The sequence below is a fragment of the Bos mutus genome, chromosome 15, assembly GCF_027580195.1.
Source record: "Bos mutus isolate GX-2022 chromosome 15, NWIPB_WYAK_1.1, whole genome shotgun sequence".
In the NCBI taxonomy this organism is placed as follows: Eukaryota; Metazoa; Chordata; class Mammalia; order Artiodactyla; family Bovidae; genus Bos; species Bos mutus.
In genome coordinates, this window is record NC_091631.1 from 57,355,644 (window position 1) to 57,371,217 (window position 15,574).

The 15,574-nt window shown below is 38.4% G+C and overlaps 2 protein-coding genes across 4 annotated transcripts in view; both read right to left on the reverse strand.

Annotated features, from left to right (window-relative positions):
- BCO2 (beta-carotene oxygenase 2) overlaps window positions 1-12,473 on the reverse strand; it is a 72,726-nt gene extending 60,253 nt beyond the window's left edge. The window contains exons 1-3 of one of the 2 annotated variants that reach the window (XM_070384221.1): window positions 12,430-12,473; window positions 10,378-10,456; window positions 632-836 (exon numbers count right to left, since the gene is read on the reverse strand). In XM_070384221.1, the coding sequence (XP_070240322.1) occupies window positions 632-822 (191 nt within the window). In that variant the 5' untranslated portion in view covers window positions 823-836; window positions 10,378-10,456; window positions 12,430-12,473. Of the gene's footprint in view, window positions 1-631; window positions 837-3,927; window positions 4,101-10,377; window positions 10,457-12,429 lie in introns of those variants that run through there. The other variant, XM_070384220.1, reaches the window with a different exon arrangement.
- On the reverse strand, window positions 7,967-15,515 carry TEX12 (testis expressed 12). 2 transcript variants are annotated; one of them, XM_005901522.3, is made up of 7 exons: window positions 15,193-15,515; window positions 12,860-13,039; window positions 12,430-12,607; window positions 10,378-10,456; window positions 9,538-9,649; window positions 9,396-9,447; window positions 7,967-8,634 (listed from the first exon to the last, which is right to left on the reverse strand). In XM_005901522.3, the coding sequence occupies exons 2-7, from the start codon at window positions 12,942-12,944 to the stop codon at window positions 8,490-8,492; spliced, it is 651 nt and encodes a 216-aa protein (XP_005901584.2). In that variant the 5' UTR covers window positions 12,945-13,039; window positions 15,193-15,515; the 3' UTR covers window positions 7,967-8,489. The 2 variants fall into 2 exon arrangements, with proteins under 2 accessions (XP_005901584.2, XP_070240323.1); XM_070384222.1 differs by having other exon boundaries at window positions 12,430-12,640.
- Between the last annotated feature and the right edge of the window lie 59 nt (window positions 15,516-15,574).

Here is a 15,574-nt window from a genome sequence, read left to right on the forward strand (position 1 = left end):
GTCCCTGCCATCATGAAACTGCCATCTACTGAGAAACACAGCTAATAAGTAAACAAGCAAAAATATACTAGCTATTGATAATGCAGAGAATTAAAATAAATAATATAAAAAACAGCACCTTTAGATTGGGAGATCAGGGAAAGCTCAAAGGATGTGAAATTTCAGCTGATATCTGAATGACAAGAATCAGACTTGGGAAGAGAGATAAGCCAGCCAATGCCAAGACCCTGAGCAAAAATAAACATTCCTGGTTTGAGGAACTGAAAGAGCCACCGTGTCTGGGGAGTACTGGGTAAGAGAGTGGTATGAAGTGAAGACATCGCCCCTTCCTCCAGGAACTTGTGATGAAACAGAGCTCAGTAGTCATAAAGATAGTTTCTGACACTTCTCTTTTAGCATAAACTTTCAGACGACTTGAAATTTATAATAGTCTGCAAAGCAGAAGTCAGGACTTTTAAAGAAGAATTAAAATCTCCATTTTTTTTTTTTCCTGTAGGCTACAGTTTCCTTAGCTGTGATCAAAGGGATTGTGTAGCAATGTTAGCTTCTGAGAGGAAGCAGATATTATGCACATTACATAGAAAGAGCCCATGCTAAGAAAACTAAACTGTTCTCCAAAATCAAGGCTTACTTATCCTTCCCGAACTCGAATTTCCCAGGTCCCACACGAAGTAGATAGCCACTGAGCCACTCAGGAAAATGTCCCTGGACTCCAGCTGAGATGACCTGCGGAGTCTCTTCCACCGTGGTTAGAAGTGGTGCAATGCATGGAAGAGTCTTCTCCTGACCAAAGATCACTGTTTTCTGATGAGTCTTTTCCATGTACTTCTTCAAAACTGTGAAGAGGAAATTAAAAGCACAAAAATTTTATCAGTCTTCTATAAACATGCCTGTTTCTCTATAGACAGTCTCATCTACTGGTAAGGAAAATGTAAACCTATCACCAAACACAGTCTCCAAATTCGTCTCCTTCCTTATTCTCAGACCATCAACTCTTCTCCATTTGTGAACTCCAACAGTTCTCCATTTGTGAACCACAATCCTTTTTGTGTTCCTGCAGTACAAATCTGCTTAATTAACTCAGGACTTTAATTACCATTGCTACCATTTCTCTTAGTTGAACAATGCAGGCCTTTTCACAAGACTGAATCTACATGTTAACCACAGATGTGCTAATAGCTATACCTCATTGTTTAATAAAAAATGCCCAGGACTTCCCTAGCAGTCTAGCGGTTAATGAAGACTTTGAGCTTTCACTCCAGGGGTATGGCTTTGATCCCTGGTGGGGAACTAAGATCCCCACATGCCACACAGCTTAAAAAATTAAATAAAGAAATATAAATAACCACCATTCAATATTATCACAATTACATTAATCTCAGTACTTTTGACAGACTAGAATGTGATTCTAAAGATTTCACAGCATTTATGTGAATTTAATAGGATCTGCAATTTAATTTCTTCTATTTTAATGGTATACACATGAATGTACACGGCATTTCCTAGGAAAGAACTGTTATAAATTAAATAATGCACTGATACCTGTTCTGAAATTACCTCAAATTCAAAAGCCACAAAAAAATTATTTTAAAATAGAGAGCTGAAAATTGTCCCTATTATTTCATATGTATTCAGTGTTCGCAGGCAGTATTGCCTAACACAGAGGGGTGGTCAACTACATAACTAATTAGATACTATAAGATAATCTTTCATTTTAACTCATAAAACTAATAGTGATATAGAAGTCTAAACTAGAAAATCAAACTAAAATATAGGGATACTAGTCTTTTAGCAAAATATTTTACAACATTGTATCTATTATCCCACTTCTTTAAAATCTTTCAAAAATTCAGTTTAGAGCACTTGAGACCTTCTCAGAGATGTAGGCTCAAAGCACGTGTGTACTAAGTCGTGTCTGACTCTTTGCAACCCTATGGACTATAGCCTGCCAGGTTCCTTTGTCCACGGGATTCTCCAGGCAAGAACACTGGAGTGGCTTGCCATTTCCTTCTCCAGGGGACCTTCCCAACCCAGGGATAGAACCCCACATCTCTTACATCTGGTTCTTTGCCATTAGCGCCATCTGGGAAGCCCCGTAAATAACCAATTCTGTCAAACCTGTTGGGGGCCAGAGTGAGGTACTCCGCCCATGGCAAAGGTCATGAGGAAGGAGGCTCGACATACGCAAAGGCGGGATCGAGCCTCAGGAGTCCCCCTGGAAATCCTCGAGTGTCTACCCCCATAACCAGAGCCTGCCTACTTTACTACTTTGTGCTCTTACCTACATCTCTGACTTTACGGGGGGCTGTCCCCCACCACCTCTTTCGGAGAAGGAGTTAATCTAGAGCTCCAGTTAATAATAATTCCTGGGCGTGATAAGAGTGTTTTAACCTACAAACTCCTCTGAAGGTTCTCTAGGCTGCCTGACAGGCTCGTCCGGCCACATGTGATTGCTCACAGCCTCCCAACCGTGAGAGGCACGAGATGCTTTAAACCCTCTAAAAACAGGTTCTTTAGAGAAGTTAGAAAACTATAAGTATAGTGGGCTAATTAGAAATTGTGTTGGTGAAGGGTTTTTCATTTGTTGAGCCAATGTTTGTTGCTAAGTCTCCATATCCCCTGCCCTTACACACATTAATGAATATATAGAATTAACCTTTGATATTAATCACGTTAGACCTTAGGCTAAGTAAATTCTTTCCTTAACTAAAACCCACTACACCCTCACCCTGTAGGAATGTAACTTTATTTGGGTGGCGTCTGTTTTGAGAATAATCAGCCCTGGAGAAATAAGCGTCCTGATTGACTGACCGCTGTCACAAGGAGAGGGTCGTAAATTGTCAGCAGGCCCCCCTGGCCAGAAGATGATGTAACACCCCTAAGACCTCTGTATACATTTGTATGAAGCACCTGACTTTGATAAAAGTCAGGACTGCTGACCCCGCGTGACTTTTGCATAACATCTCAGTGTATAAAAGTAGACCATGGAAAATAAAGAATTGGGATCAGTTTCTCAGAATACTGGTCTCCCCATGTCGCTCTCTCTCTCACTCTGGTTGAGTCTCCATCTGGAGCGCGGAACCCACCATGCTTACTAATTATGCCTGGGCTTCTAAGATCCGACCGGGGAGGCCTCAGTGTCTCCTCTCCTTCGGGAGAACGGAAGGACACCTGCGGCCTACGTAAGTGGTGCAAACTTCTTGTCTTGAAGTTGTATTGGTCTCCCGCGTAAACCAAGCTACTCAGCCTCTTTTCTCCACTGAATTTTCCTACTGAGCTATCCTCATCCTATTACTCTTTATATCTTTGATAAAATATTTAAATAAATAGGTCGCCGACGCCGTCCCTGCTTCGAATACCCTGGATCAGCCGGGGCAGGACCCCGGCACAAATCCAACTATTTCTTTATTTCCCAAAGAAAATTCACTTTCACCCTAAATGTCCTTCCCACTAGTCTATCCCTAAGGAAGTTTTATCTGTTGTTCAAAGTCTATCTCAAATGCTACTCTCTTTAAGAGGCTGCACGGTGTAATACTTAGAAGTGTTAAATAGAGTTTTTAAAGAAGTCCACCAGAATGCAAATAGAAGAACAAAATGTTTACATTAGAACATGTAGCAGTACTATTTTTAGTTGAGAAAGTCCTAAATAGTGAATATTTTTCCTATTGCAGATCCAAGAGAACTTCTAAACCCTGAATCCTGCCCCTGTATGTTGCATAAAATCTATAAACAGAAAGGCTGTTTGTCTTACAGGTTAACAAATCCTGACTCACTCTCCTTTAACTCCACCTCTGCAGTGTTGCTGCCTGAATCTTTTCCACACAGACTGGGAAACTTCAGAAGCCCCTGGTATTCTTCAAGAAAGAGGCACAGAGTCCTAAGTTAAGGAAAAGGAGAGAGAGGAGAAGGAAGGGGCAAATCGCCTACCTGGGATCCGGCGTAATATCATAGAAAGGAAATCAACTGCAATAGTAGAAAAGTCGCTGACAGAACGTAGAAAGATCTGAGAAAACATTTTTGTGTTGAGTTCTGCAGCAGCAGATCCCGGGATTCCCAAATCCTCACGCTGACTGCCAGACAAAAACTCACTTCCTGAGCTGTCCCTGGCTCACTGACAGAATAGGAAGGGGTGGGGTTGGGGATTGAGGGTGGGGCTTCAAAACACGTACACTCTCTCTTAGTCTCATTTTCAGGACTAGTATCCCTACAACCTGTTTATGATAAGTTGCTGCTTGAAATACTGAAATTGGACCACCAATCGTGGTTTCCCTCTCTAAACTTTGCTCTTTCAAATCTGTCCACTGATTAAATCAGTTGACCCAGGGTATCAATTTCATTGTGCCACTCCTTCCCTCTGAATGATTCAGATTTCCTTTACAGAATAAAGTCCAAATTTAGTCTGTCAACAAGACTCTATAATCTGGTCACAATCTACCTTTCATCCTTTGTCCTTCTGCCCTTCTAGCATTTCATCTTTCGTTTCCTATTCACTTAATTTACAGAACATCCTCAACAATCTAATATGAATAAAGCCCTGTGAAGGTATACCCTTAAAAACAAATAACCATACATCATTTTATTAATATAACAAATATTTCTGAGCTCCAATCTAATGCTGTGCTACAAATTGAAAACAGATTCTATCCTGCTCTCTAGCAGTGTAGATGATACACTATTCCCTTTTGTGAATTCTCAGTCCAGTAAAATGATTTGCCAAGTGTTTTTATTCTTCTGTGCCTTTAAACAAACTTTTCCCTGCCTGAAATATTCTCCCTCTTTCCTTTTCAAAAACCCATTTCAAAATCTATCTCTGTGATCCCCTTGCCAAAGCCCTCCAATAACTCCCACTTAAAAGGAGTTAATAGCAGTGCCACAGAATTTATTTATGACTGCACTGGGTCTTCGTGGTTGCACACGGGCTTTCTCTAGTTGCAGTGCATGGGCTTCTCATTGCGGTGACTTCCCTTCTTGTGGAACATAAGCTCTAGGCACATGGGCTTCAGTAGTTACGGCCTGTATGTAGACTCAGTAGTGGTGGCACATGGGCTTAACTGCTCCGTAACATGTGGAATCTTCCTGGACCAGCGACTGAACCCGTGTCTCCTGCATTGGCAGGTGGATTCTTATCCACTGGAACACCAGGGGATTCCTGGTGTTCCAGGAAATACTTTTAACACTGACATATCACGTCCTCCTAGCAAAGACATGTAAGTGTATTTTAAGAAAGGAGTGGTTACAGCCATTAAATAGAATGCCTTTGAATCAGTTCTAATAAGGTGGATAAAACTGGAGACTATTAAGCAGTGAAGTAAATCAGAAAGAAAAACACCAATACAGTATATTAAAGCATATATATGGAATTTAGAAAGATGGTAACAATGACCCTATATACGAGACAGCAAAAGAGACACAGATGTAAAGAACAGTCTTCTGGACTCTGTGGGAAAAGGCGACGGTGGGATGATTTGAGAGAATAGCATTGAAACATGTATATTATCATATATGAAACAGATCGCCAGCCCAGTTGAGGGGGGGGGGGTGGTTCAAAACATGTACAATCTCTCTTAGTCTCATTTTCAGGACAAGTATCCCTACAACCTGTTTATGATAAGTTGCTGTTTGAAATACTGAAATTTGACCACCAATAGTGGTCTCCCTCTCTAAACTTTCCTCTTTCAGATCTGTCCACTGATTAAGTCAGCTGACCCAGGGTATCAATTTCATTGTGCCACTCCTTCCCTCAATGCAAGAGACAAGGTGCTCCGGGCTGGTGCACTGGGATGACCCTGAGGGATGGGATGGGGAGGGAGGTGGGAGGGGGGTTCAGGATGGGGAACACATGTACACCCGTGGTGGATTCATGTCAATGTATGGCAAAAACCACTACAATATTGTAAAGTAATTAGCCTCCAATTAAAATAAATAAATTTAAAATTTAAAAAAAGGAGTGGTTAAACTTGTCAGAAGGGAGAACAAAGAGTTCTGTACTTCCTACAGTGTCTAGCTGATCATGATATAAAGAAATTCAATATATATTTTGATTTGTAATTATTGAAAAATAACATATAAACTTACATTTTACTGAAATGAGTGATAAGTGTAAATTAAAGGGCAAATATATTCCTGCAATAGCATATTTCCAGTTGTAAGATAATTATTCTCATGTGGATGGTACCAAAGATATCAAGTTTGATTAAAAAATAAGCCTTATTTAGACTTTGATGAACTTCTTCCCTAGGAGGTGTCTGTTCTGACCGGTAAATAGCATTGTGACTAAAAGTCATTCCCTAGTCTTAAACACATACCCAATGAAATGATCAAATTTAACCTGCACAGGGAAGAACCAGATACTGAGCAATGGTGACCCTATTAAGATAAAACAAATATTGGAACTTCCCTGGCTGGCCTATGGTTAAGCCTCCGCACTTCCTATGCAAGAGGCATGGTTTCATCCCTGGTCAGGGAACTAATATCCCATTGCCACAGCAAAAAGAAAAAAAAAGGTATAATAAATATAATATGAAATCAAAATCTACTCTGAAACAATGCTAGCCTTATCTTTTACATTAATAACATATTTAAGAAAAAATAACTCAAGAACATTTCTTAATGTTGCTAGCTTCTGCCCAAGTTAGCAGTCATTTTCACAGTTAAAGAACTCTGTAAGGCAACAGGATAACTCAAAATCCAGCAGATTTGTCATACCAACTCAAATGTAGTCATCCTGTTGCATTTAGTTTTTAAAATCCTATTTCTAATCTTTACTGACCTCCAACCTATCCTGTGCCATTAAGATATCTGCCTATGAGCCAAATAATTTTTCCACTGTAACCAATATACTTAGTAAATATTACATTATTGTTTTCAATTCTTTCTTGTATGAATATTTATCTTACATGGTATATATGCCTTAAGGTAGTAATTGATGAAATGAGATTTTAACATTTAGAAGGCAGCAGGGCAAACATGCTGTCCACCTGAGTGACTGAGTGAGTGAGGTCGCTGTCGTGTCCGACTCTTTGCGACCCCATGGACTGTAGGCTACCAGGCTCCTCCATCCATGGAATTTTCTAGGCAAGAGTACTGGAGTGGGTTGCCATTTCCCTCTCCAGGGATCAAACCCAGGTCTCCTGCATTGCGGGCAGATGCTTTACCGTCTGAGCCACCAGGGAATCCCTGCTGTCCACTTGAGGAATACCAAATTCCCTGTGGTACTGTCTAAATATATATATCCAAATTTGTGATAACTTATATAGGCAAAATACACATATAATAGATAGAATTGTCCATATGAACAGTGAGTGTTGTGATTTTTAAAAATCTGATCAATATAATTATATAAATTATATATAACATATTAAAAGTTTTCATTGAAGTCATAGTACCTTCCAACAATGTAGATTTTTTTAAAAATAGTTTTTGTTTTGTATTGGAGTACTGCTGATTAATAATGTGAGTTTCAGGTGAACAGTGAAGGGACTGGGCCACAGATACACATGTATCCATTCTTCCCAAACTCTCCTCAAAGGGAGGATTTTTTTGCTAGAAAAATATTAGAGATTTCCTAGTCCAAATTCAATTCTTGAATTATAACAGGACTGAAATGACTCGCTAAGGCTAACTTGTTTAACCAATCTCTTTACTTTTGGACCACTAATCTTTATCCCATACCACATAGCTTGCTAAGGCTTCTAAATATACTTCATTAACTGCACTATTGATACTATTAATGTGTAAAAAAGTCAATTCATATAAAGTTCTGGTTACAAATTTCTAGTTTTTATTTTACCACAAGATAATAATTTGAAACCAAATTTTTATTGTGCTCAGTCGCTCAGTCATGTCCAACTCTTTGTGACCCCATGAACTATAGCCCACCAGGCTCCTCTGTCCATGGGATTTTTCAGACAAGAATACTGGAGTGGGTTGCCATTTCCTTCTCTAACATATGATAATAAAAACAACATGATAATAAAACAAATTTTTATTAATATTGTATAATAATATTAGTGAAAATAATCATATGGTAACATTAAATAGCAACAGCACAGTTTACATATTGAGAAACTGGACAGATTACTTTTGGGTTTTAATTTCTTTACAATTCTAACCATGAAAGACACTTTAAATCTCTATGTACTATTTAAACATAATATTCTAAAAGAAAAAGTACAATACTATTAAATATTATCAAATTAGTCCACTGAGTTGTCTTTTAGAAATTTAAGAAAGGCTAGGATGTTTAAGAAAAAATAAAGTTTACACTTTTACAAAATATGCCAAATATTAGACTTCAAAAGAAAAGCTCCATACTTCATATTAATGTCCAGCTTAATGCTTTTAAATCTAGAAAAGAAATTTAAGAAGTTTCCCCTTCTACATTTAAGGTATACTTTTTTTTTAACAACTAGAGCACATTCAGAGCACAAATGTCATTCTTTCATTAAAACAATGAGCTTAAATTCTCAGCTTATTTTAAGTACACAATTTTATCTGTGTAGAGTGTTTGCAATCACTGTAAGCCTCTGTCTCAGGAGCTCTCTTTTCTGTATTAGAAAGTTTTCGATAGTATTGGCTTCTTTGAAGAGTCCATCTATCTCGTCAATATAAGACGCATCTACTGCTGCTCTCTCACTAAGGGGAAAAAAAGGTTTTATGTTAAACCAAATAGTCATAATATCTAGACACATCATCAAAATGATGTGCTTTATTATGCTATATTTGTCAGCTATTTCATTTAAATGGCTTTGTACAGTAGTTGGCTTCATTAATTTACCAACACTGCTCAGTATGTTAAATTAGTTCAACAAATATTTTTGACTACTCAAAGTCCCTTGACACAGCAGAATGTGTATCTTATACATTATAATTCTAATATTAAACTACATACATTATTTTAACAGCCACACAAACATTATTCAAAACAGTGACTGCTCAGTAGTTCTCTAAAAAAAAACCTTATAAAACATGACAGTTTCAGGTCAATAGAATACTTAAATTCAGCCTTCTAATATAGATTGATAACATTTAATATTTCATAAATATAAATATTTATCTTCAGTATCACTCTATTATTATGGTTAACTTCACCAAATGGTATTTTTCTCAAAATGTTTTCATAAAATTGTAAGTGTTTTATCATCTAATTAGAAAACAAAATATATCCAGCCTCATTTCAGCTCTGAGAGTATCAAAACAAAAGATATTTAGTGGAAAAGTTAGTCTTTGAAAATAACCAGCTAATCTAAGAAACTGAGGTAGAGTAAAAAATTTGAAAACTATAATTACCAGATAGGTTTCTTAGACCCTGAGCTAAACTTCCCATTATGGAGCTTCCAGAAGAAAACTTCTATGTCTAAAATAAAGACTCAAAAGAATATACCATAAGTACTTGCCTTAAGATCTTTGCATATGTTGACAGCATTAGATTAATTTCCTTGCTCATATCTGTTTAAAAAAATTACTAAGTTATGAACTATAATAAAGTTTCCATATTATAAAATCAATATATAGAAATACAAGCACTTCACACATCACCATTCAAGTCTTTCTCCAGAGCTTCATCTTTATAAAATAGTCCAGAGCTTTCAGACAAAGAAGAATCTGATTTTCCAAGAGAGGACAGCTGTGGACTATCTGGCATTTGAGGCTAATATAAGAAAGTAAAGGAAATAGGCAAACAAGTTAATAAGATCCTTAAGATATACACATTCTGTTAAAAAAAAAAAAGAAAGAAAGAAAAGAAAACAGCAAATAAAACATCTCTCAGAAAAAAGCAAGCATGCTGGAAATGTAGGCCTAATAATCACTTGTTCATTTTATTGTAAATTTATATTAGACTTTGAAAATGCTATTAATCCCCTGATGAAAAAGTTTCCTGTATCTTGAGACAGCAGATGTTGCCATAGCAAAAGAGCAAAACTTTCATTTGGTTAACAGCCATATGCTTGCAAATTTTTGCAAGCTAACATAATCTTTAAGGGAACAAATAATGTCTCAAATGTAAAACAGATCAATTGGTAGGGGCAGCAGTGAAGAATGGCAGGATATAGTACTCTTCTTCAAAAAATATCAGTAGGTGTAGTACCTAAGTATCCTATTTATTAATATATATCAAAATAATTAAAGTTCTACATATTAAAAGTCATGCGCCCACTTCTGTCTCTAGATCACAAATTACCACAAAGAAACCTCCCACTAGTTTCCTGGAAGCCTCTACTTAGTGAAAAGGCTGCTGGAATCAACATAGTTCCTGTTGGGACACCACCAGCTCTGGGAATATGAAGACATTAAATTCCATTTATCAACAGAAATATCTTAAATGAAGAAATTTAAGTAGTATATAAACGAGTAAAGTTCCATAAACATAAAGATTACCTCTAACTCTCTTGGTCTCTTGCAATTTCTAGTATCAGGTTTTACAAGTTGACTTGCCATCATTTTCTGGAGGCAGGAACTGCAAAGTTTAGAGCAATGCCAATTTTAGGTGCAAACTCCACAATACAGCTCTCTTGAATCCTTCCCTGTCTTTCCATTCCTCCCGTCACTGTTAGTTTAGCCTCTCATTATTCATCACTTACCTAAACTACTCAAATTATCCCTCCTCTGTTCCATCCTACCAATTGCTGTTTGGGCAATCTTTCAAAACTCCGATTACTGCATTCTTACACTTAAAAGAACCTTTCCTTGACCATTCATTGCTCCAGAAGTTCAAATTGTGTGGTAGAGCACCTGGGGCCAGCCTACCAGTCCTGTGATTTTCTCCTACTCCTTCTACAATTACAGTAGTCTCTTTTGGCACTTTCTACTTTGTTTCGGGATTCATTAAAGACTTTTCTGCCTTCACAAAATCTTAATGTTGAAACAAATCTTGCTGACTGGTTGTTTAGTCGCTAATTTGTGTTTGAGACTTTCAAGACCCCATGGACTTTTAGCCAGCCAGGCTCCTCTGTCCATGGGATTTCCAGGGAAGAATACTGGAGTGGGCTGCCATTGCCTTCTCCAGGGGATCTTCCGGACCCACAGTTTGATCTTTGACCCACAGATCAAACCGGCACCTCCTTCTTGGCAGGCAGATTCTTTACCACTGAGCCACCAGGGAAGCCCAAAAAATCCTATAGTTCATCTAATTCAATCTCAGTTTTACAGATGTGAAAAAACAGAGGCAGAGGTAGCTGACCAAATGCAAACATGTAAAATTAGGCCAGACTAGAAGAACCAAGATCTCTTGTAGTCTCAAAGAGACTTCTCTTTCTACCGTCCTATCTTACCTTCATATAGCATTAAATTTTAGTTTTAAATTGCTTTCTCAAAAATTCTGAAGATAATTACCCTGTGAGCCTGAAAGATTAAACTTGGAAAATGTTGAAACCTAGAATGATATAATCTCTTCATCTTAATAGATGAGAATTCCTGTCAACACTCAAGTTATCAATTTGCTTGCTTTTTGAGAAACTATGTGGACCTGGAATATTGTAATGAATCTGTTTGCTTAGTCATATTTAAGAATCATATATATGACAGAAAGACAGCAGCAATCGGCAAACTCCAAACTGTGCTTCTACATCGCTGTCAGTATCTTTCTAATATGTAAACTTAAGCGCATTAACATTAATGTGTTAAAAAAAAATACTACACATGCACAGTAGTGCTCGCTTTGCCTTGGGATGTTTGAGACTGTTTCAGGGAAGCCACCATGAGATTTGTTCTCGTCTCCCTTCCCCTTTCTCTTCCCTTTTACACCTCTTCTCGCCTCACTCAAAGAACGTGCATATATATCAAATCAAAACTTAATTAGGTAATGCCACTTCTGTAAAAAACAGATGACTTTTTCTGTCACAGTTTTGGGCTTCCCTGGTGGCTCAGAAGATAAAGAATCTGCCTGCAATGCAGGAAACCTGTGTTCCATCCCTAGGTCAAGAAGATAAGCTGGAGGAGGAAATGGCAACCCACTCCAGTATTCTTGCCTGGAGAATCCCATGAAGCGAGGAGTCTGGGGGGGCCAAAGTCCATGAGGTTGCAAAGAGTCCAACGTGACTGAGCACCTAACACTTTCACTACTTTAAAGGCCTCAGCTGAACCTGGTCAAGAGACTGGGCCTCCGCCTTCAACATATAACCGTTCACAGCCCCGGACCCTGGCTGTGCAACCTGACGCGTTGGTGCCATCGTCATTACCAAGTACTACCTTTCGGCCTTAAGCAATCGTTTTCTCCTCACCTTCTCTTTCTTCCCACTGGGGCCCTCAGGCCAGCACACGTACCTCGCTTCTCACCACTCACCCCACCTCCCCTTTCCTCCCCACTACCGTTTCAGCCCTACTAGAGACCCTGCGAGGAAGCATCCCCCTCTCACTGCCTCGCTTCACACGAACAGCCTTTGGGCGTTCATCCCCCGCTGCCCTACTCCAACATCAGTCGGGTCTCTGTACCTTCCTCCTAGGCCGAAGCGCGGGAATGAGGAGTCTGCCGCGTTGGCCTTCCCGTCAGGCAGCGCGCAGATCACGTGACACGCCCACGCCGCCTCCACTGAGGGGGGGTTTTTACCGGCAGGCCTTTCGGCTTGGAGTCTCCGTGAGCCAAAACTCCTCTCACTTCCCCAGTGCTTGTCTAGAGAAGAAGGGGGAGATCTGAGGATGGTTCCTCAAAAAGAAAGACCAAGGAAGAACTGTCAGAGGAAGGCAGTGTGTCCCAGCCTCTTGAAACCTCAGACAGGAAACCCAAAACAGTAGCACACCACCACCACTTTCCAAGTAAAAGTAACATCCTGTTCAGATGGTCTGTTTGCCAGAACGGTATAAACCTGAGTTTTCGTGGCTTAGCAAACCGAGATTTCCGTACACAGAATATCCGTTCCTTTACCTCCTTTTCTTTGGTGCAAGCAAACTTTGGGAATTATAATTTTTTTAAAAATTCCATTCTTGATGTTCAGTTTAGTCGACTTCATTGGCAGCTTCCAAAAAAATATTTTCTAACACACGTGGCTCACATATTTGAAATTACTCTCATTGGGCGCTTTAATATGATGACTTTGACCTGCAACTTAAAAGATAGACATTCTACACTTAATGTTCAGTTGTGAAGGAAAATAAAAAGCATATCACCTCATAAAACAAAGGTCAATAACACTTCCTGTAAATTCCAGGTCAACAATCTTGCACCTTAGCAAATTATACTTGACGTATACATATTATTAGTGTCCCCCCCTCCCTTTGGCTTATTTAAATGTTAGCTGTTATAAAGAATTGTAAGTATTGTGTGTATATATTTATTGTTTGTGGAAAAAACCGATTGTTTCAACTCCTAGGCAAAAGGAACTTAGTTTACCTTGAGTTACTATTATTGTGAAATGTAAGTCATTCAGTAAAACTGGACCACATGATTATGTGCGGCTGAATGGCAACCCACTGGAGTACTCTTGCCTGGAAAATCCCATGGACAAAGGAGACTGTAGGGCTACAGTCGGTGGAATTGAAAAAAGAGTAGGTGCAACTGAACACAATTGATAGTCTTTTTAAAGATTCAAATCACCATATTAGGCCTGGTAGCAATGTATATTGAAACATTCCCTATTTGTGATAAAAATAAAGGGAAACGTTGTCATTGTGATGCTATGTCCTAAGTTTTTTGGTGTTCAAGTGTCCTCTCAAGAAATAAAAATATAAAATTTAAAAAAAATTTTAATACCCTTACTTGGTAAAATATAAAGTTATCCAATCAATGTTTATCTTTTCATTATTATCATTACTGTTGTTATTATTCTTAATGGTCCATTAAATCCAAAAGTCTGAGAAATACTGATCCAATTCCTCTCCCAGCCTTCACATTGTATAATAGCCAAACGGGTAGTTATGTACTTATTAAAATATTTCCAGGAAAAATTGGTGTTGTTCAGTAGCTCAGTTGTGACCGACTCTTTGTGACCCCATGGACTGCAGCATGTGAGGCTAAGAAAAATGATTCCACCTAATACATGAATGCGTACATCGGATTAAAAGGATACCATGGACATTTTCTTTTTAAAATCTTTTTTCCATTATATAAAATAAATGAGAGTAAATGCAAGGGTGCAGAGGGTTATAATTGTCCAGCACTTTAAAATATTCAAAGAGCTATCATCCTCTCATTTAATTTTCACAAACAACCCTATGAAGTAGGTAGGACATTTGGGTTGCTCCATGTCAAAGAAAAAAATGTTTGTCCCCAAAGTAAGAAATAGGTAAATTATGCATTATGCACTTTTACAACTGGAGAGAAATAATTGGCAATGGGCCATTTAAAATGAACTTGCTTGGTGTTCTGCTTATTTAAATCACAGTTTGACTCTACTTAATGCTTTTGTGCTAATTGACCCAACTGAACAACACAGAGGATGAAACCTGTCATCAGTTTTAGTAATATGCTTTAAGTTTTTAAAAATTATTTATTTATGGCTGTGCTGAGTCTTCATTGCTGCATGCAGGCTTTCTCTAGTTGTAGCAACTGGGGGTTACTCTGTAGTTGCAGTGCATGGGCTTCTTGTTGCAGTGGCTTTTCTCATTGCCAAGCACAGGCTCTAGGTGCCTGCACTCAGTCGCTGTATGCACAGGCTTAGTTACTTACCTCAGGGCATGTGGAATCTTCCCAAACCAGGGATTAAACCTTTGTTCCCTGCCTGGGCAGGCAGATTCCTAACCACTGAACCACCAGCAAAATCCCATCATACACTTCTTTTTTTATTATTTATTTTTAATTGGAGAATAATTGCTTTACAATATTGCATTGGTTTCTTAAGTGTGCTTTTTTCCCTTCTGATAATCACTGTACCAAGCACCCTCAACCATCCTATCTTAGGCTTCCTTTGTAATAACTGCTGTGGACATAATGTTTCTTTGACGTTATGAAATGAAAACCCTATCTTGTCGACAATTAAAAAAACACACAAGCAACAAAAACACTTCAACTAGCTGTTTTTATAAACGTTGTGTTTCCTAATTCTAGAACCCCTGTTTCCATACAGTCTCTGAACTGGCAAAAAAAAAAAGAAGCGAAAACAAAACAAAACAAAATCACTGTGCTAATACAATTGAGCACATTTTCAAGAGAAAATTAGCTAAGAAACTTTGTTTCTGTTAGTTATTTTCAAGGCTGTGATAGTAACACTCTGCTCTTTACCAGTTTCATTTTAGGTGGGGTGATTACATTACAGGACTTACCCTCCTAGGGATGATTATTCATCACTGTTGTTCACTTGCTGAGTCGTGTTCCGCTTCTGCCATCCCATGGTATTCAGCACAGTTAGATGAGAAAATGTGCTAAAGCCTGAATAGAAAGTCTCAAAAGAGAAAAATTAATGTGAGAAAAATGATTCTGATTGACCAAGCAGGTGCTTTTTTTTTTTTTTTTTTTAAAGTGTTTGGGTGTACTTCGGGAAGAGGTACAAACTTTGAAGGGCCAGAACTTGCAACAGAAGAAATGATTTCATTAACTTTTATATTAAAAGAAATATCCTTATTCTCTGACACTTTGTTTCAGGTTTCACTGCCTTAGGAAAGAGGCCACGTTTGAAGGCGGGTCCTAGGCGTGCCAAAATAGTCT

Coding starts and splice junctions, on each gene's coding strand:
- TEX12 (XM_070384222.1), bottom strand. CDS start 12,944: ATGAAGTCGACTAAACTGAACATCAAGAATGGAATTTTTAAAAAAATT. Junction 12,641..12,859: donor CTTGCACCAAAGAAAAGGAG/GTAAAGGAACGG, acceptor TTTCTTTTTGAG/GAACCATCCTCAGATCTCCC. Junction 10,457..12,429: donor CGCTTCGGCCTAGGAGGAAG/GTACAGAGACCC, acceptor TAAACTTTGCAG/TTCCTGCCTCCAGAAAATGA.